Raw genomic sequence first — 20,943 nt, forward strand, 5'->3', positions numbered from 1 at the left:
GTGGTTTTGGAATATCAGCAGCCAGCAGAGGGTAACCTTCCGCTGATGGGAAGAGCCAGCATGGAGGCGGGGGGCTATCACACACCCTCCTAAATCCTGCCAGCTACAGCGAGAAGCTTGGGAGTGTCTGTGGTGAGGCACTCCCAAAATAAAGGATCTCGCTGGATCAAGCTGATAGCAAGTCCAGACTAGTGGAGAAAAGTTGCAGATCAAGTAAGGGCATGTCATTCTCAAACCCAGTGCTTGACAGCTACTCAAAATGCTTGTAAAATTACTGTGTCTCAATGCCTTGGCAATATCCCTTTTTCCACCCTGGATGTTCAGATCGTGATTATAAATTTGGACATTGAACCAATGAAAGACTATAGAACTCTCTGTGCTCTCGAAGAAGAGAGGGAAGGGAACAGAAAGGGCATGTAGGAGGAGGATCTGAGGTGGTCTGATTTAAATGTTTTGAAACTGTTTACAACATTTCCACTGACCACCAGTTCACACTGGGTCACTCCACAGATACGTGCGAGGATGAAAAGCACAACACAGACATTAATCATAGCTGCCACCCCCATGCATCCCAGAGCCAGGCTTTCCTGACCCAGTGTCTCAAGAGCTCTCAGTAAGGTTGTGATGTCTCACAGATGCTTCACGCAAGCCATACTGTAATAGCCAGTACAAATCAGAGCACTATTTTTTTAGAAACCAGTCTGATTTGGAATCCATGCCCCACCAAAGCAGCCCCAAAGCGGTGGTTTTCGTGGAATTAACTATTTTAACGTACATCATTAATCACTCTGAATCCTGCAATGTATTACAGACTTGCAACCAACAATTCAGCTGCTATATTAGTTCTGGAGCTGAAAATTCACCTATTTTTAGGTTTTATTAGAACAGTTATAAATAACATTTTTAAACAAAAGATGCAAAGGCAATACCTGGTACTCCCTCTTGTGCCCAACCTTCTTGTCCCCAGACCTGGGAATACTAACCGAATAAGCTGAAAAATACAAACAGAAAATTAGAGGTGACTTGGTAAATTCATTCTAAACTGCAAAAACATATCTGCTACATTTTTTTTTCTCCTTAATAATTTCTTTTGCTTTCCATCATTTGCAGGCCGATACCTGTTCTTATATATCTCTCAAATGGTGACTGTGGAACTGAACTCAATCAGGCTTTTGTGGATTGAAAGCTAAGTAATTTAAGGGATTACCTCCCCCAGACAGGAATTTTTTTAGACTAGTCTGGTTTACCTTGCACTGAAACACAGTCAGTGCACACACCAGGAGACCACCCGCAGTGAGATGGGGTGTATCAGTTTGGGGAACTTGAAGGTGCTGTGATTCTCCAATACTCTGCCAGACCTGCAAGCCTTACTCATTCGAGCAGGACTTACTTACTCAGACAAGGGACTTCACCTACTCACTCACTCTTGCAAGGAGTATTTGCAGGATAGGGCCTGACTTATCTATTTTAAAAGGACCTGAATCATCAAGCTGCAAAGCAACCTTTTGACCACTGTAGTGGTAAATACAAACTGAGGTCACGCAGCATCTGTCAAGGTTAGGCCCTACACAGTAATAAGATACTTCACCATGATTATTCTGTATGAGCTGTCCTGTGAAGACAGAGACTAACCCAGGGCAGCTGGAGCTAACATTCCCTATATAGCAGGGACAGAGGATTGAGTACTCAATACTAGCAAGGGGTGAGGATAGTCTCCACTCAGCAGCACAAAGGTTGGACTCTGTGTGAAATGCACTGTGCTGGTCCAAAGGCCTGCTAAAGGACAAATTTCCCTATCTCACACTAACATGGACCTCCAGTTTTAATGGTGATGTAGTAGTCCTGTTCTCTGCACATTTCTGCGTGCACCCACCCCAGCTGCTCCCTTTCTCAAGCTGCTATTTTAGCACAATCCCATTTTCCTAAAAGGGCAGCCTATGCAACTGGGGCTCCTGTGGCATACATACTTCTTCCCACTGCCTCTTCTATAGAGACAGTGGCGTATTTGGGCATCGGGATAGGTCAGATGAGATTAGTTGTGTCTTAAATCACAATGGTTTGATTCACATGGGACTTGACTGCAAAAGTCCTTATAGTCCACACACATGTAATGCAGTCATGTTACTACAGCTTGATGAATTATTAATAGCTCAGACCATCAGCTAGGCTGTGGTAACTGATTACATGTGCACATTTAGTTTAAACTAGGATTGCTGCAGTGCCTGCCTTCTTCAGCCTCTTGCTGCACGGTCCCACCTCCTGCTGTGGAAGGACAAACCATTCCAAGCCACTGGGGAGCTGCACTCCAATTTGCTCAGTTGGAATGCGTTAACTCATACCGCAATGCACTGGGGCAGTTAAACCTGTGAGCAAACAGTTGCAAGCACCAACCTATAGCAGCTATGGCTCATCAGCTAAGCTCTTCTGCGTGACCAGACTCATGCTTCATCCGTGCCTCTCACAACTTTAAAGTAAAATGCATTAACTTAAACCACAAGATGGCTTAGCTTATAGGTGGTAACTCAATCATGCTGGAGCACCTGAAAGTGTACAGACAGGATGGGATTAATCTTACCTACGTGGCTACGAAGCAGAGATGTCTAAACTAGTCACTGCAGACTTTGTAGTCAATGAGAAAAACAGGCAGTTTGAGGCATATTTAGAATCATAGAATCATTTACATTGCAAAAGACCTTTAAGATCATCAAGTCCATCCGTACATCATCTGAGCTGCCTGAGATGACTGATTTAGGGTGAGATGAATCTTAAGTAACTACTTATTTCTCTCCATTGGCTACCAAGAGATTTTAAGGTAACTAGCTTTGTGGCAGACATCTACACTGAGCCAGGCAAATTCTACTCATGGGCTTAGATCATCAATGGATCATGGTAGGTGATGATCCATTAAGCTATGGTAATAAATCACACTAGATCACTCACTCAAATCTTAATTTTAAGTAAGAGTGATTTAAGTTACCTTAAGTTAAAATATTAGATTCAACTGAACTGAGATAAGTGATTCCTAAAATGATGTTATCCACACAAGTGAAATCAATTTCAGGTACAAGTTTTACTTAAATTATTTTGGGTTTGTATTAAATTATTTTGGGTTTGTGTTAAAACAATGCTTAGTATTATTATTTATATGCTGTTGGGCACTAATAGCAGTAAAAATAGGAAATTCTGAAAAAAAAGACTTGAGCAACAAATAATCACAAGGCATTCTATCTTCCTTAATTTGTTAAATAAGGTTGAATAGCTATGAGTGTTCATTGCAATTGGGATTTCTAAGTGGTAATTGCTCTGTAGGTTGTATCAACCTCCTTGTATTAGAAGAGTAGAACTGTTTAAATGAGATTGGGTTTTACATCTGCATTTGTTTTGCTTGGATGGTTCTATAATAACCTTTTTAGGGTGTGTTTGAGCAAAATCTCTCCAAGTATACTTAAAAAGGAAAGTATGAAATTATGTAACAACTAACGGGGTCTTTTAAGGACAGGAGATTCAGTTCCTCAGGATGAGTTTATTAACTTTGCGCTGTTTACCACGCTAAAGCTTTCTAAAATATTTTGGCAAAAGAAATTTTTGCTAGTGTAACATACACCAGTTCCTTGGAGAAAATAAGCTCCACCACAGATAATGCTCTTTTCTCTAGTATAACTGCATCTACATGAGGGCTTACCAGAAATACATTAGAAAAGACACAAACATAATACTTATTCTTCTCTATTACTTCATCTCTTTTGATATCCAGTGTGTACATTTGATCATCAGATTTCCTGTTTAGGTATCTCTGCTTCTTATCTTACATATCATATCTACTCTGTACCTTTCCAAAGGTGGCTGAATTTACTTGACACTTGGAATATGGACTGCAGCTTTCCACATACAATTCATATAGTAGCCAACGGGGTACGGTGCTTCCTTTGCACAAATAGAAATTATCAGCTATCCTTTAAAACAAAAACAGCAATTGGTTTATGTCAGAAGAAAGAATTGTTAGCTTGTGATTTTAGTAGCTCATATTAAAATCACATATTGAAGTATGTATTAAATTAATCACATATTAATATGTATTCGTATATAATTCTATGGGGGGGGGTGTTCACTTATAAATTTCTACTTTCCTTGTTTCCAAAGTGTAAGAGAGATCATGTGAGACTCTGATAAGGAAGTAACTAAACCTCGTAATTTTTAATTAAAACCCCCAACTTAATAAATATCCTTATAACATTAACACCAATACAGAAAGTATTGGCATCTGTCCTATGATAATTGTTGTTATATCAAAGGATGTAACTGTGATCTTCTAATCAGAAAGGTCTCCACTATACAAAAGGTAATAATATTAGCATTTTTCCATCTAAAATGCCAATATGGTGTTTTGGGACTGAGAGTGCACAAACTATGAAGGACCAAATTCTGTTCTCATACAACCTCACTAATTTTAGCACAAGTTTAATAAGAGAATAGAAATTTAATTTTAGTTACTATGTAACAGAACTTCCAGGATTGAAACTGGTTTAGGTGCTTAAATACTCATCCTGTGGCCGAATCCCTTACTCATGCTACTTACTGGAGTGGCCATAATCAAGTAAACGCAACTACTTACATGAATAAGGTGAGGAAGATGTAAACTTAGTTACTTATTAGCCTAAGTTATTCTCTTTACCAGGAAAAAAAAACCAAAAAAACCTTTAATTATGAGATAATGCCAATGGTTTCAATGACAGAAGATAATAGCCTCCTGCAGTACAAATACACGAGCAAAGCTGGAGCAAAGACACAGAGAGATTAATTTCCAAAGCATGATACACTGATCGTATGACAGTGTTTTCTTATTCTGACTCTGCTTCCATTATACCAAATGATTTATGCCTATTTAATTAAATTATCAGCTGAATGCTAGTGCAGCACAGTGCCAGTTACTCACTGTGTCTTTACTGATAATCAAGTCGGTTGGGAAAGCAGACTTTTCATAATCGCCAGGTGAGATAAGCCAGCTGGATTTTAAATCAGCATCCTCTCTTTTATTAGTAGCCTGACTTCAGGTGACCCAGTGTTTATCTCTCTGTATTAGCTGTTTTGGCAGTAGATAGTGGATAAGGTCTCCAGCAAACTGGCTTGCTAGAACAGACTGAAAAAGAAGGTGGTCACTCTGCAGCCTGATGATGTTTACCTCACCTTTTATTCACTCCTCTTTCCCTTTCTCCAGGGAAGAAGCCTGACAGCCTCCCCCAGAAAAAGGCCCCAGATGCTTTACTTTTGCCTCCTCAGAGCCCATCTTCTCAACCGCCAACCCAAGAGGCTGGTGCTGCCAAGCACCAGGGCTGAGCTGGGCTGGGCTCCTGCCAGCTCCTCACCACTACCAGCCCAACCACCTGGCAGCAAAGGATTCACAGCTAGGCATGAGCAAGAACCTGCACCAAAGAGAGAAGATCTGCTGCCCTAATGGTGTATTTCCCATCATGAGGCTGGAAGGTAAATGAAATTTATTCTAGATAAGAGTCCTGACTGAGCTCTGCCTCTCAGCAGGCAGGAATGCTTGTTTCTTCTACAGCGACCATCTCAAAACCCTCCGTAATTGAGCAGTCCCAGAGGAGATTAAACCGAAGTCCAAATTCATCCTTAATATAACACCACAAGAGTCACTGGAAATGCAGAAGAAATTAATTCATGCTTCGGTAGCTGGTTTCTGCCTGTAGTTTAGCTTCAGCACTTAACTATTTAGTGACAAAATATTTGGGAATTTCATTTTGTTGATTTATTGTATATTAAACTGCCATCCTTTTTCAAATAACACATTCTCAGTGCTGACGAATGATACAAAAATACTGTTTATCAGGACAAAAAATCCACACATAAAAAAAGCAAAGTGCTCATCTTCTTGCCTATTAGCCCCGAGGTTTTCAAAACCTGAGTTTTCATGGCATGCGTTGAAACAAAACTGTTAGTAAAGACAACAAAATCAAAAGGAAAGAGTGGTAAAGCAGAAAGATGGAGGTTAAGAAAAAGCACCTGGGGAAAGACCTCCTTCATTTATCCACTACCTTCTATCCACACTTTCTGTAGGGTTTGTTATTTGGTCAGTTCTAGGACCTCACATGGACTCCAGCTTTTGGAGGTTTGCCATCTGTTATATGTGAACCCTTGGCAGCCAGGCCATTATACAGGCTTGCAAATCTGCTGTTAAACCATTTCTGGACCAAAATCTGGTCTGCTACTGTTAATGCACCAACCATAAAGTGAAACTGAGTATTCAGAAATTTTCAAAATATGAAAAGGTGATTCAGAAGGTTGTTGTGACGAAAAAAGAAAAAATCAGTTCGTCCTTTCAAGAATTGTTATGATTCAGTTTTATGAAGTGTCTCAAACTTGTTGGATGGCCTCGAGTGAATCTCTTCCTTCAGTCCTTTTAAAATGGGAGTAGTGTTATCTATATCACAGCAAAAGCACAGGCTAACTCCCGCTGCTCAGGTATTACTGAGAGGGGGAATAAAAAGATATAGATTACTTGCTGTCAAGTTAAAAGTTCACGTGTATGTTTTGTTAGTGTTTCACACAAAGCTTCAACGCTGTTTGCTAGCTGGACTCATCTGTGCTTGGGGAAAGAAGGAAAGTAACCCTGGTTTCCCTTCGGCTGCCACATGTCAGATGACACACATCTCAAAGCTCAAGAAAATGATGGTGGTAACCTTACTCCACCCCAGCAAGTAACTCACTGAGAAGCTCAACCATTACCTTCACCCTGAGGAAACATAACCTTGGAGAACATCAAACACAGCATCACTTTGCATGCTGGCATGCCTCCAGCTGTGCAGCCTTGCAGCAACCTGTGGTGCACTGTCAAAGCACACCGGCCAGGGATGGTCACATCAGGGGTCCAGCCAGGGCCAGTCCCACCAGTGGTCCAGCCAGGGGCAGCCATTGCCAGCTGCACTGCACCATCACATCAAGTGGATGGCAGCTCAGGGGCCAGATCCCTGTTGGTGAGTAGGCTGAGACAAAAATCTCATTTTGCCATGTAAAATCCCCTCCATGTCAATGAGACTTGTATTAGGAGATGGACTTTCAGGGACATTTCCCTGCTTTTGTGGCACCGTTCATACACCACTGTGATGATGGAGCCTTTGCAGCAAACCAGACTTGTCCTATGAAACTGTGGTAGGGGTTAGAAGCGGGACTCCTTTCTTCCCTGTAGCAAGCCCACTGGGCAGGTCCTGTGAGTCCCCAGGCATGGGGGGGGGGACACATAAACTACTCCCTCCCCCCTGGTGCTCCCCCTCCCCTCCCAGCCAGGTTCCCCCCAGCTGTCCCACCAGCCCCATACCCATGGGGGAAGGCAGCCGCACGCACCAGTGGATGATGGAGAGATGCAGGAGGGAGGTGGGGCTGCCCTGGGACATCCTGGTGATGGCCGGGCAGGGCCAGGCAGGGCCGGGCCGTTGGGTACCGGCCGTTGGGGCGGCGGGTGGCCCATTCCCCACCCAGCCCCCACCCACCGCCCCGCCTGCCCGGGGCCCAGGCCTGGGGTGCTCTGCATCCAGACATGAATGGTATAGGAACTGCAGGTGGGAAAATGGGAAAATACATAAACCAGGAGGTGCAAAGACACTGGGAAGAGGCCTAAATGTGTGTGAGTGCCGTCTTAATAGGCCTCGCACGCCTTCAAAACATTGTTTTCAGAGTTTTCTACAAGAATGCTGTGAACTCCCATAATTGTTTAATTTCTCTTTGATATAGGCAGATGAAAGGGCTGTCTGCTCCGCTGAAACCCTGTAAGCGCTTTTCCATTGCAAGCATCCATTGTGCAAAATGAGCTTTACGGCCATGTGACTGTTGGAAATAAATTATGTATGGCTGGAGCGTCTAAAAGCTTCCTAGTGGATGGCATTGGGTTACATCAGAGCTCAGCTTCGCAGAAACTCCCGTGGCTTCCTCATGGTAATTAGCTGCTGAAAGCCCAGGTATTACACAGGCTGGCTTCCTTGCCTTCTTATGACAGCACGACCAAAGTGTCTGTAGACAGCAACATTAAAGGGGGTTGAAAGGGACCAGGAAAGGGATATTGGTGGCAGGAGGTTGCTGGTTTTGTAGTCCCTCAATGTAGCTTGCTTCTGAGGAGCAGTGTGCACAGATGTCATGTATAATACATGTTGCTTTTAATCTGTAAAGCCTCGTGCTGGGTTGAGAAGCCCATGGGAAGACGCTATTCACTCACAGGCCCCTGCACCAGAGCCTTGAAAACGTTTGCCCAAAACACAGGTTAGTATACACATTGTAACCAGTACAATCTGTCATCAGTAACTGTGCTTACAAACCTATTGTGGAAGCTTCCCTCAGTTTTTGGTCTTGATTTTCTATGTCTGCAGTCTACTGTCCTTCTCTGTGGGACATTCAGCTTACACTGCAAATACTCCTGCAAATACCAGAGAGTGAAAGCTTTCTCAAGTTACTTTATACTAGCTGTTGTAAGAACCAGCAGCAATGATATTGCAGCAACTATAAGACTTGGGTGGTTTTGCCATGATTGTTGCAGCCTGTTGATTTTCCTAGAGTCTCAGCACTACATCTGGAGAGGGACTTTTTACAAGGGTATGTAGTGACAGGACAAGGGGAATGGCTTTAAACTGAAAGAGGGGAGATTCAGAATAGACATTAGGAAATAATGCTTCCCTGTGAGGGTGGTGAGGCGCTGGCACAGGTTGCCCAGAGAAGCTGTGGCTGCCCCATCCCTGGCAGTGTTCAAGCCCAGGTTGGATGGGGCTTGGAGCACCCTGGTCTAGTGGAAGGTGTCCCTGCCCATGGCAGGGGGGTTGGAACTAGATGATCTTTAAGGTCCCTTCCAACCCAAAACATTCTATGGTTCTATGATTCTATGTAAGCGCTCAGAGAGCTTCCGAGGTGGATTTTGCAGCAGATGCTGCCTGGCACACTCACTGCTGACTCAGGTGTGCCTGTCCACACTCCAGTTGGAGCAGTGCCTTCCACTTAATGTATCGGAGGAAGAGGAAGCCTCAATTCCAGTTTCCAGCAACTGGCTTGCTTACATGTTTGCATGTGTCTTGGTTGTAGTTCTCAAGGTTCATGAACAACAATTGACTTTTTGGGACTACGTGAAACTCCACAAAGTCCGTGAAACTCCCTAGGCCTAAAGATGCCTTAGCAGAAAAAAAACCAAACCCAAAACATTTACAACTTACCTAAAGCTTAAAAATGATAAATGGGCTATTTATCTGCTGACAGACTGAAACAAAGGGAGTCACGCAGATCAGAAAGTCCCTGGACAACTCCTAATAGTCAGAAAAGTTTTTATGAGAAGCAGCAAATGCTGCACAAAGAAACTGTCCAATTATTGTCCAAGGGTTGAGAGATACAAAGTAGGTCACAGAATTTCTCTTGCCCAATTTCCAGATCAGAATAACAAGATTGATGGACCTGTGTGCTGTTCAACTCTTGACACTAGTATTATTTGATTAGAGTTTTTCAGAAAATGCCTCTTTATCCTTTCAAATAAATCTAACACTTTTAAGGGATGGGAGGGAAGGAGGACTTTGATTTTAAATACCAGGCTGCTAGTAGAATCTGATTGAAAACCTGAAAACTGCTTCTTCAATTTAATCCAGTCAGATAGGACTGGGTGGATGTATACTAGGTCAAGCTGTAGTAAGTCTTTATCCTTGCATAAACTGAAAGTTGCAAAGCTCTTTATTGCTGTCATGGATCTCCTCCTGGCATAAAATGAAAGAGTATTTAATGAACATGAGCTTTGGCTGAACAAAATTTTGACCTAAAATTAGGAGTATGGTTGTACTGATTAAAAGGTGTGCGAAAGAACCTCTTTTCCTTTGACTTTCACCCATAACTAGGACAGATTTAAATCAAATTTGAGGTAACAGGCATCTCAAAAGTGTTGCAATTAGTGTATTTTGCACAGAATTGCCTCTTCAGATTACTGTGTCCCCCTGTCCCATGTTGCCCTCCCACCATGTTCAGGAGAAGATTTGGATACCTTGTGAGGTAAATAGACCATGTAAGAGCTCTTGCTGGTGACTGCGGTCTTGTAAAGGAACAGTAAAGTACTAACATCTCTCAAATACTTAAAATATTTAAAATAAATACTTTACAAGATTTTTAAGCACTTAAGCTAAAGTATGCATAAAACAGTAATGAAAGCAAATGAATCCACTGCTGCTTCCACTACTGCCAGCAGCAATGAAAATATGTGACCGTAATAAGTTGTATGTTCCCTTGGAGTTGAAAAGACTTCTAATGATACTTATTTCATTCATTCTCATGTAGAAAGAAATGGGTAAAAGAGGTCAAAAAGTAAAAAGAAAACCCCAAATCCCTCCTTGCCACCCACCAAACCAAGGCCTTGGAGCAACGTACTATCACATTTTCAGTATATAAAGTCAAAAGAATTTGGTCAGTGTTGGCATATGAGTCCCAGTGGACAAAGGTAAATATCCTGCTTTGAGAAATCAATCAGTACATTTTGTTGGGGGTTTTTGGGTTTGGGCTTTTTTTTGTTTGCTTGTTGTTTATATCTACTAGTTGACCTACCAGGGATGAAATGACATCTGTGCAAAGATTTACTTCTTTTAACTTTGAGATCTAAATAATGCCATTGAACATGCGTTACCTTGAACTGATCAGTTTGCAGTGAACAGAGATCTTCAAAGTCATAGCTATCTTTCAAACTTGAGCTTAAAATAAATCACTTGACAGAATTCAGAAAATACAAAAGATTATATCTGTTTGTGTCCTGACATCTGGAGCAGCAGCTAAACCGAAACAGGGCTGCAAACACCTTCCCCTTCAACATAACGCTTTGACATTATAGAAAACTCTGTGTCCCTCACAAGCCACACATTTCAACACAAATGCACATGAGGAAGAGGAAGGCTCCTCTCCTAAGTTCCTATGGCAAATGAACTCTTTAGTGCATGAAAACCCAGTTCAGCAAAGCATGTCAGCATGTGTGTGAGACTGCTTCATTTCAGCAAAGCATTTAAGAATGTGCGTAACTTTAAATATGTACTCAGCTGAATCGTTTTGCTGAGTGGGGATTGATGACTGAATTAAGGCATTAAACATTAATGACAGAGCTGGGAAACATAAAATAGTATGTAAATTGGGATGTGTTGGGACTAGAATGAACTGATTCAAACAATGCAATCATTGCATGATTAAGATCTCTTGAAAGATGTGAAGCTATTAGAAAGTCTTAGGGTCTGGTGACTTGAGACAGGGGGACAATCTCTGACAATGGCTCCAGTACTCACACCTTCTCAAATCACCTGGTTTTGGAGTATCTGGTGGGCAGACTGGTGGAAATATCTTCCATTCAGTAACCGAAACACTTAAGTCTCAGTTGGTACAACATTAATCCTAGATGTTGCCCAGGGCAGTGTTGGCTATTGATCTCCTTTTGACTAGGATGAAGAATGAGGGTACCATGACAGCATTTCCAGGTGTCTCCAAGTTCTTTGACTGCTTTTGGTCCTGCCCTGAGTGCTAGCAGGGTCTATCTGAGTAGCTCTGCCCCTCTTGTCCTGAGGCTCTCCAATGTGAATACTTCCCACAGGGCTCTGCCAGTGGACCTCTGTACTCCCTGTATATGGTATGCCCCTAGGAGGGTGACTATGGAGCTGAGGACTGTGGTTTCCACCATGTGCTGATGACACCAGCTCTTTATATTTCTCCCTCTTTAGACCTGCTCAGGGCAGCCAAACGATTTATATGGTGACTCATGAAGATGGAGATAGGGATAAAAGCCTATCCAGAAGTGGCTGAGGTAATGCTTGCAGGAGAAAGCAACTGCTTCATTTGTGCTTGGCAGAAGATGCTGTGTTTGCTCCTCAAAGTTTAAGTAGCATTTTATTATGCTTCACTCGTTCATTCCTTTTGTGCTTTTTGTTTTGTTTTCTACATTATGGATGCATACTGGAGTTAGCTTTCTGTTTAATAGGACAATCTATTACTAACAGCTGTGCTATAATCTCTGAAATGGTGATGATGGTTTGTGTGTTACAAAATTTGAACAGAAACAAAATATTTTTTTCTTTACAATAAAAGCAGCTGTGAGTCATACAGAAAAAGCTCAATCTACCTCAGAGGCTACTGGATCAAACAGCAGCTCTGCCATTAGCTCCTGTGTCTGATTTGCAGACACATGCAGACAACCCTTGACTGTACTTGTGCATCAGAAATGTTTACTCAGTGAATCAATTAGTTTTGACGGAAGGAATGGCATTAAGGGTAGCTTTGAAATATGTTCAAGTAAAGTGCAGCTACATGAGTTTTGAAACGAGAGGAAACATCTCCCTCCTCCACCAGAATAAATACAGACTCTACTGTGAAAAGAGATTTTTATATTTTAATTAAAAATGACAGGTAAAAGTGTTTCACTTAAATAGCTAGATTAAGCAATAATTTTCTTGAAAGTATTTGTTGAAAGCTTCAGCATAATATGTTTGACATAAATGACGATGGAGTTAACAGTTAATCTCCTCTGAGAATGACTTTTATTATAACAAACAAAAATCCTGCCTCAATAGTTGTTTGAAGGTAAAGCATGTATTACATGACTGATGTAGTTTTATCTTCTTGCCATTTGAATGTCTTAGACCAAAGTGGCATATCAAAGAAATATTGTGTGTATGTGGTGTCAGAGGTGGTGCAGTTAAAACTGCATACAGCTGTGTAACTTATCCAAATTTAACATTTGCAAGCCCTGTATTCCTATTATTCTTTTACAACTCTCGTTTTATCCTTCAGACTAGAAAATATAGCAGGATATAGCATGATTTATGCCTTGCTTATAGTTACGTAATTGATATTTTTATTTAATACTTGTGTCTGAGACTGCCAATAAATTCAAGAGAAAAAACACCCTAACAGACTTAAGCATTGCCAAATAACCACTGTAGGAACAATGAAACCTGAACGTCCCAGGACCAATTCGAGTTGCCCAGGTCCACCAGGACCCCACTTTGAGGAGAGAGGTAGACTAGGCAACCTCCAGACACCCCTGGCAACCTAGTTTATTCCATGATTGCTGCACGGTCTCTTTCTTAATTGCCTCTGAAGCATTTGTGACTTGTCTATGTTTGGCTTTTGTTCAAATAAGCAGAATGTTCATTTACATTGCTAGCAGTAGCATTGCTGTAGATGCAGCAGTGTAAAGATATGGCCATGACAAACTTATAAGGAGAAATAGTGTATTTTTCTTAGGCCAGTTGATGAAGCTAGTGTAGATATAGGTATTGCATTGGATCTGAAGCAAGGAGCAAACATGAGTCTGAATAAAGGTTGGGAACAATTGCTCTGATAGAATGAGAGTGTGTTTGTTTCTTTTTCCGAATTTAGCAAATTAGATTATACTAATACGGGTTAGGACGAGAAGATGCCTTCTATATTAATTTATATTCTCTGTTTCCATTGGAATAAATTACAGAATCAACCTTTGTGAAACATTTGATACAAAATCCCTCTTTAAGTAGCTTCTGCATTTATACTCTGACCCCAAAGCTTTGCATTGACATGAAAGCGGGGAGGGATGCAGGGAGGGCGGTGGTGGGGTTGGAGTGTGAGCAGCCATGGTGGGTTTCTGGACCAGCCAACATCCTTGATTTATGGTCCTGGTTTGTGATCCTGATTTTGAACTACACTCCATCATTCCTGACACTTACAAATACATTCCTTACTACTAAGTGTTCCTCAGGTGGCTTACATTAAACATTCTCATCACTGTGAACTTTTTTATTTCACCTGTGTGCGATTTGTAACATGGGTCTGACTCTCTGGTTGGTACTGTTGGAGTTTTGCATGAGTAACGACCAGAGCTGGGTGAATACGTACTCTAAATATTCATTTGCATTCAAAAGGTAACTTCTATTTAACTGTGGTTGTAATCCTTTCATATATTTTTTCTATGAATATGTGATCATGTGAGCTTTACCAACATAATACTTGCCTGTGAGAATTCCCATGTGACTTACTCATGGCAAGCAAATGTTTAATTCAAATGTAGGGTCACCAAAAGGCAGTTCAGGATTTTCTATTGACTTTGTTTTGATTACTTATTCAAATTAAATGTTATGATCCTTGGGGATAAAACAAAACAAAACTGGGCAATATTATAGTCAGTGAGACAAATAACATTCACATTCTACTTGTCAATTTAAAAAGCTTTATCAATATAGACCAAAAGATGCATGTGGCATAAATTAATGTTACTTATTTTATTACAGAAGATACATCCTCAGTTGAAAAATTCAATCTGGATTACAAATTCCTATATGAGATGATAGGCAGACCTACAATTATTCACTGAAGTAATTAATTCACAATGTTATAACAAGCACATTTGAGAGATGAATTTCTGATCTACAAGTGATTCAAGGTAAAATTTGCCGAAGAAAATCCTCTGGTAAGATCAGTGCATGTGAGTTAGGGATGCAGGATGTGGTTGCTTAGTTACTAAGCAGGAGTCCACCTGGAGAGCACAGTGCCTCTGCGCTTCAGAGTATGGGGATGAGTTTTGCACTTTACTTTTGAATGACATTACTGATGAATGTTAAAATCTAAAATGTGGAACCAGACAGCATTAATGAACAGTCACTCTGCTCTTGCAGCCTCATTGCAACTGCAGCCGGTGGTAGTATGATCATCCTTCCACCACAGAAGATAGAACCACGGGCAAAATAATAGACAAAACTTCATTTTAAGAGGCATTTTAGAGAATGTACCTCATATTTTTCTTGCAAAGGCACTCCTACTGCCCTCACACAGACAATTCACAGTGCTTTGTTACCTGTTTTAATATTTTCAATGTATCCTTGGATTATTTTGGAATAAATTCATTATAAGTTTTTAAAATTTAAAAAAATTATAAAATTATTAACCTGTAGTAGTTGAAGTTCATTTTCCTTTGAAGCTCAGCTTGACAGAAATTGTATTTAAAAAGTTTCTGCAATTTGCCAGAATTTGTTTATGAAAGAAAATATTCTTTCTACTGCTGCTTTTGAGTTCAGACCAGGCTTAGTAACTTCCAGAAGATGTGAAAAATGGGAAAAAGCTTGGATGTGAGGATGTGATGTCAGACTAATCTTGATAAAATCTTTCAGGGAATGTGAGATGGCTCTTCAAAATTTCTCAGTCTACTGTATTCCTCACGCAGGTGACAGAAGGTCAGCCTTGCAGCATGTTTCAAGCTTGCAGTAATGCTGTTTCCCCAAAAGGTAGCCTTTTTCATCTGAGAAAATAACTGAACCATGTTTGCTGAAATAAAAATGTGGAGATACATATTTAAGAACAAAAGCATACCACTGATTTTTTTTTTTTTTTCTGTTTTGCCAAAATAAGTTTTTATACAACTATACTTATGGTCAAATATTTGCTCTCGTTACTGGTTGTAATTTACCTTTTCCAGAAGAAAGAAATGCTGTAAACTTCAATCCATACAAAAGAATTTCATTTCTGAATTTAAAACTTTTGAAATTTTGAAACTTTTAGAACTGATTATAACAAACTTTTAGGGTACAGTGCAAGACAAGTCATTCCTCTTCATCATCCTCATATTTGTCAATTTTAACAAGTTTAAAATTGCAAATGGGGTATCCTAACCTGCTGTACAAAAGAAATTTCTTTTTCCAAATGTGTTGTATAGAAAAGAAAACTGAGTGAATATTTAATGATTTTTGCACTTTCAAGGTACAGAGGCCAGTATCTTGTGGATACAGGCCACATAATTCCAGAGAATTACTATATGATAAAATAAAGTCTTTCTTATAATTCTGAAATGTTTCTGACAGATGAGGAAAATCAATTCAAAAACATCAGCTATACAACTTTCAAGATGAAGCGATAATTTATCTGTGAAGTTTAATTTATCTGTGAAGTTCTTTTGTATGTTATGCAATAACTTAGGGTTTCCTATTATTGGATAAAATAACTTCCAAATTAAATTTAATAAACTATATAATATTTTAAAAACTCAAATATCAATTTTAGTATATTTTTTAAATTTCAAATGTTTATAATATATTTTCACTGCTGTTTTGAAAATAATAAAGAAGACAATGGATTATTCTCCTTTCAACTGTGCAACAGTAAGTTAGAATCAGAAGTATTTTCAATCATTTGAAGCCTTAGGGGACACAGAGAAAAATATTTTTAAATCAAATCTTTGTTTTCTTTATTGAAAGAGAAGCTAAAATGTTGTAGAGAATACCTGAAGTTTTTGTTTTGGAAGAGACACAATTTTGACTATGAGTGACTTTCCGAAAACAGCATGATGTGATTAGCGAACACAGATCACAAATGATCTATATCAATGACTTCATAGAATTGTAGAATGGTTTGGGTTGGAAATGACCTTAAAGATGATCTAGTTCCAATACCCCTGCTATGAACATGGAACCTTCCACTAGACCAGGTTGTTCAAAGCCCCGTCCAACCCGGCCTTGAGCACTGCCAGGGATGGGGCAGCCACAGCTTCTCTGGGCAACCAGTATCCATGTCTCACCACCCTCATAGTGAAGAATTTTTTCCTAATATCTGATCTAAATCTCTCCTCTTTCAGTTTAAAGCCATTGCCCCTTGTCCTGTCACTACATGTCCTTGTAAAAAGTCCCTCTCCAGATTTCTTGTAGGTCCCCTTTAGGTATTGGAAGGTTGATATAAGGTCTACCGGAGCCTTCTCTTCTCCTGGCTGAACAAGCCCAACTCTCTCAGCCTGTCTCCATAGCAAAGGTGCTCCAGCCCTCTTATCATCTTCATGACCCTCCTCTGGACTTGCTCCAACAGGTCCACCTCCTCCTTATGTTGGGGGCCCCAGAGCTGAATGCAGTACTGCAGGTGGGGTCTAACAAGGGCAAAGTAGAGGGGGAAAATCACCTCCTTCAACCTGCTGGTCATGCTCCTTCTGATGCAGCCCAGGATATGGTTGGCTTTCTGGGCTGCAAGCACACACTAAAGCCAGCTCATGTTCTGTTTCTCATCGACGAACACCCCCAAGTCCTTCTCCACAGGGCTGCTCTGAATCTCTTCTCTGCCCAACCTGTAGCTGTGCCTGGCATTGCCCCAACAAAGGTGTAGGACCTTGCACTTCGCTTGGTTAAACTTCATAAGGTTGGCATCAGCCCACCTCACAAGCATGTCAAGGTCCCTCTGAATGGCATCCCTTCCCTCCAGCATATCAACCGAACCACACAGCTTGGTGTCGTTGGCATACTTGCTGAGGGCGCACTCAATCCCACTGTCCATGTTGCCAACAAAGATGTTAAATAGTGCTAATATCTGAAGAACACTTGGACATCAAGCTGTTAACCGCAATTCTTTGAGTATGAACATCCAGCCAATTCCTTATCCACCCAGTGGTCCACCTACCAAATCCATGCCTCTCCAGTTTAGAGACAAGGATGTCATGCAGGACAGTTTCAAATGCTTTGTACAAGTCCAGGTAGATGGTGTCAGTTGGTCTTCCCTTATGCTGTAGCCCCATCATAGGAGACCACCAAATTTGTCAGCCACAATTTGCCCTTAGCGAAGCCATGTTGACTGTCACCAATCACCTCCTATTTTCCATGTGTCTTATCATAGTTTCCAGGAGGACCTGCTCCATAATCTTGCTGGGCATGCAGTGAGACTGGTTGGCCTGTAGTTCCCAGACCTTCTTTTTTTCCCCTCCTTTTTAAAAATGAGGGTTATGTTTCCCCTTTTCCACCCAGTGGGAACTTCACTGGACTGCCACGACTTCTGAAATAGGATGGGTAGCTGCTTAGCTACTTCATCTGCTAGTTCCCTCAAGACCTACAGATGCATCTCATCAGGTCCTAAATGATCTTCAGATCATCTTATGGCACACCTTTTTATGCTTCTACAGCTATCATCTTTTTCTAATTTTCATATTTCTTAGCTACAAAACAGATTTCAAACACTTTATTTGTAGAAGTTACCCTGGAATTATTTTATCACTCACACGATTTATATGCATTAGTGTATTTAAGGATTTAAGTAGTTAAGAAACTTTTGCATAAACTGCCGCAAATGTTGTATTGATCTGTGCACAGTCATTTCTGAACAAATTCAAGAAAGTTCAGAACATCTTTTTAGAGGTAGCATCTTAATGGCAGTTTACCATCACAGTTATGGCCACAGCCTGTGTAGAAATGTAGCTTGACCAATGTAGCTTGACCAAGTGAAAATATGTAAATAATACACAAAGCCAACCTTACTGTGGGATTACTTACCTACACAATACACATTTCATACCTAAAATGCAGACGCTGTTATCCATACAGCTAATATTTACCCATGTAAAATGTATGGGAAGGACCTCTGGCCATAATCTGACTCCCTGCTGGAATGAGACCTGGTGGGCAATGTATCAGCATCCCCTTGTTTTCTTCCCCACTCTCTGAGGAGGAAGAGCAGGCAGAGACTGGCAGGAGCAGTGCGCTCCAGCAGCTGAATGATTAAGGGACCACGAAGTCTCTTGTAGGTGAGCTTCAAATGCTCCAGGTGGGTAAATATTCACAAGTTTTAGTTCTCTGACCTTTGGCTCATTCTCATGGGTTCTTCTATTTCAACTGGAGCCCTCAGTGAAGGGTGATATCCCCAATTTTTCTGAAGGAATTTCCCACCTCTGAAATCCTCAACCACCCCTTGCCATTCAAATTATTTTTCCCCCTCCTCCCATATTGAGGCTTCCTTCAGCTGCCCTCCTTCATGAACAGTTCCTAGCACACAAGCAGTGTAATACAACAAAACCATATCAAGATGAAGCCTACTTTCCCACAGACTGCTGAAGCCTGTCTGTTAGTATTCACTGTCTGCTAGTTTGAAAGACAGAAAGAAAGATCATTTGACAAAGCTTTTCAGAAGCTCAATTTGTTATCCATTAGTGCATGCTAAAAATCCTTAGCCTTTTGATAAAAGGTTGGGAAACAAGATGTACATGGTTAAATCTAAAGTAATTTTTCATTATTAGTAGTATTATTAAATGTGGTATTTTGCTCTGTCCGTTTTTGTTGGGTAGGTAGCCAGTTCTGTTCTGCCAGTTAATCCTGTTCTTTTGTGTATTTTAATTATAAAACACCTAATAATGTGGATGACTGCTTCTAATAAAAATATCTGGATAAATAGAGAGGTGGTGGTGTCTATTAGGTGCAATATCCACATTTGGTTAAAACCAGGAAAGTCAGCTTGAGCTCTTAAAGTAGAAAGACTTTTCTGCAGCTTAACACAGACGTAAAAGACATGCTCTAAACTTTAGCAGAGATGCCTGAAGCATAAGGACCTAGGAAGTTTTGTTCAGGAGCAGAAATAGCTAGCACACAGAACATCAGATTTTGACTGTTCAGCACTCATAAATACTGTTGCTAATTCTACATGTGACAGTGAAAAGTATTTTGCAGGCTTGTGAGATTTTTACATTTTCAGCTCAGTGTGATTTAACCACAAGCTTTGTAGCTCTGCGAAAAACAACCTATTTGTGCATTTCCCCAAAAGCAATCGTTCATATGCTTCTGAAGCAGAGGATAAAGTGCCTATGCTGTGGCCACTTTCAATGGTTGCCTCACCAGTGGTGCTGCTAGTCATCCTGCAAAGACAATGCAGCTTTCAGTCACAGCTCCTTACACTAACTTCCGATAGTCTGAAACAACTGAGACTTGCCATGTTTTTTTAATCAGGCCCTTAGAGTTGTCCTTTTGCTCATACACAGAACTCAGCAACTGGGTTTAGCCAGGATTTCTGCGTGAGGTCTCAGCAAAACTTCGTTCGTTTGGTGTACGAGCCCACACAGAAACTGAGCTCTTTGGAAAGCCTCATCATCATTATCTAAGTGTGACTTTATTATTCCACATCAGCGTAACCTTTCTGGGGACCCAATCATGGGTGAAAGTACTGAGCTGAGGAGAAAAAAAGATGGGAGAAAATGTACTACAGCAACCCCACAGTAACCTTATTAATGAATGAGTGCATACTCATGCATACTTCAGCTATCTGCTTTGATATCCAAGCACAATGGAGCTATAGACTAGGCTCAGAATTTGACCTTCAGGATCTTACCACCAGGGCATTTATTCGTCAACTGGTTTCTTTAGTCTTAGGTTGTTTTCCTAATCTGTGCTAAGTAGTGAAGAAGCCTGGTAACCCCTCTGTGCCGGAGGAGATTGGGCCCATCCAGTGACGATGGTTTGAGACTTGAGTTCAACATGTAATGATGTTTCCTGCCAATCCTTCTTCATCAACAGAAGCTAAGCTTTACTAAAGAACTTTAGTGATGGGATAAAGTTTACTTCTGTCTGTCAAGGCTTTCTTTTCAGTGGAGGTACAGGAGTGATCTAAATAAAATCTACCCCCTCTTGGTCATGAAATATTATGTTATGTTGTGAAGCACAGGTTGTCTTGTGAGACCATAGAGGAAAAATACAGAATACAAACAGAAAATCAAGAAGCAAGAAGTATTTTTTTTTCTTTGATCAAATATTATACTGACTTCTATTCCTCTGCTATATGTTGAAAGCTCATCCACCTACAGAATATGATACTGCAGCTCTGAGTAGGGGAAATTAATTCAGTAAACACGAGGCCCTGATGACTATAAACAGCTCTCAGAACTTCCCCTTTGATAGTAGGGATAATATGAGGATCTATTTTGGGAATCTCCATAGGTCTGTGACAGATATCCAGGGTTTTAGGAAGAGAAAAGAGCACTTCCCTTTTAGGAAGGGTAGTTACGGGCTTTCCCATAGGAAAGGATGTACCCAGAGCTGACTGCGCTACTATGTGCTTGAAGGGCAAAGGCAAGATTTCTTCTCCAGTACTGCATTGCCAGTCCCAGTTGTCAGTAATACCAGTTCTCCTTCACCCATGGGAAAAAGAGACAGGGAGAAGTATCAAAGCTTTGCAAAACTATCAGGCTTCACT

General features: G+C 40.8%; 1 protein-coding gene across 1 annotated transcript in view; it reads right to left on the reverse strand.

Moving 5' to 3' along the window:
• RFX8 (RFX family member 8, lacking RFX DNA binding domain) overlaps positions 1-7,406 on the reverse strand; it is a 30,636-nt gene extending 23,230 nt beyond the window's left edge. The window contains 3 exon segments of the mRNA XM_030476475.1: positions 930-991; positions 3,830-3,953; positions 7,357-7,406. Of these exon segments, the coding sequence (XP_030332335.1) occupies positions 930-991; positions 3,830-3,953; positions 7,357-7,406 (236 nt within the window).
• Between the last annotated feature and the right edge of the window lie 13,537 nt (positions 7,407-20,943).

This window comes from Strigops habroptila, chromosome 2, assembly GCF_004027225.2.
Source record: "Strigops habroptila isolate Jane chromosome 2, bStrHab1.2.pri, whole genome shotgun sequence".
Classification (NCBI taxonomy): domain Eukaryota; kingdom Metazoa; phylum Chordata; class Aves; order Psittaciformes; family Psittacidae; genus Strigops; species Strigops habroptila.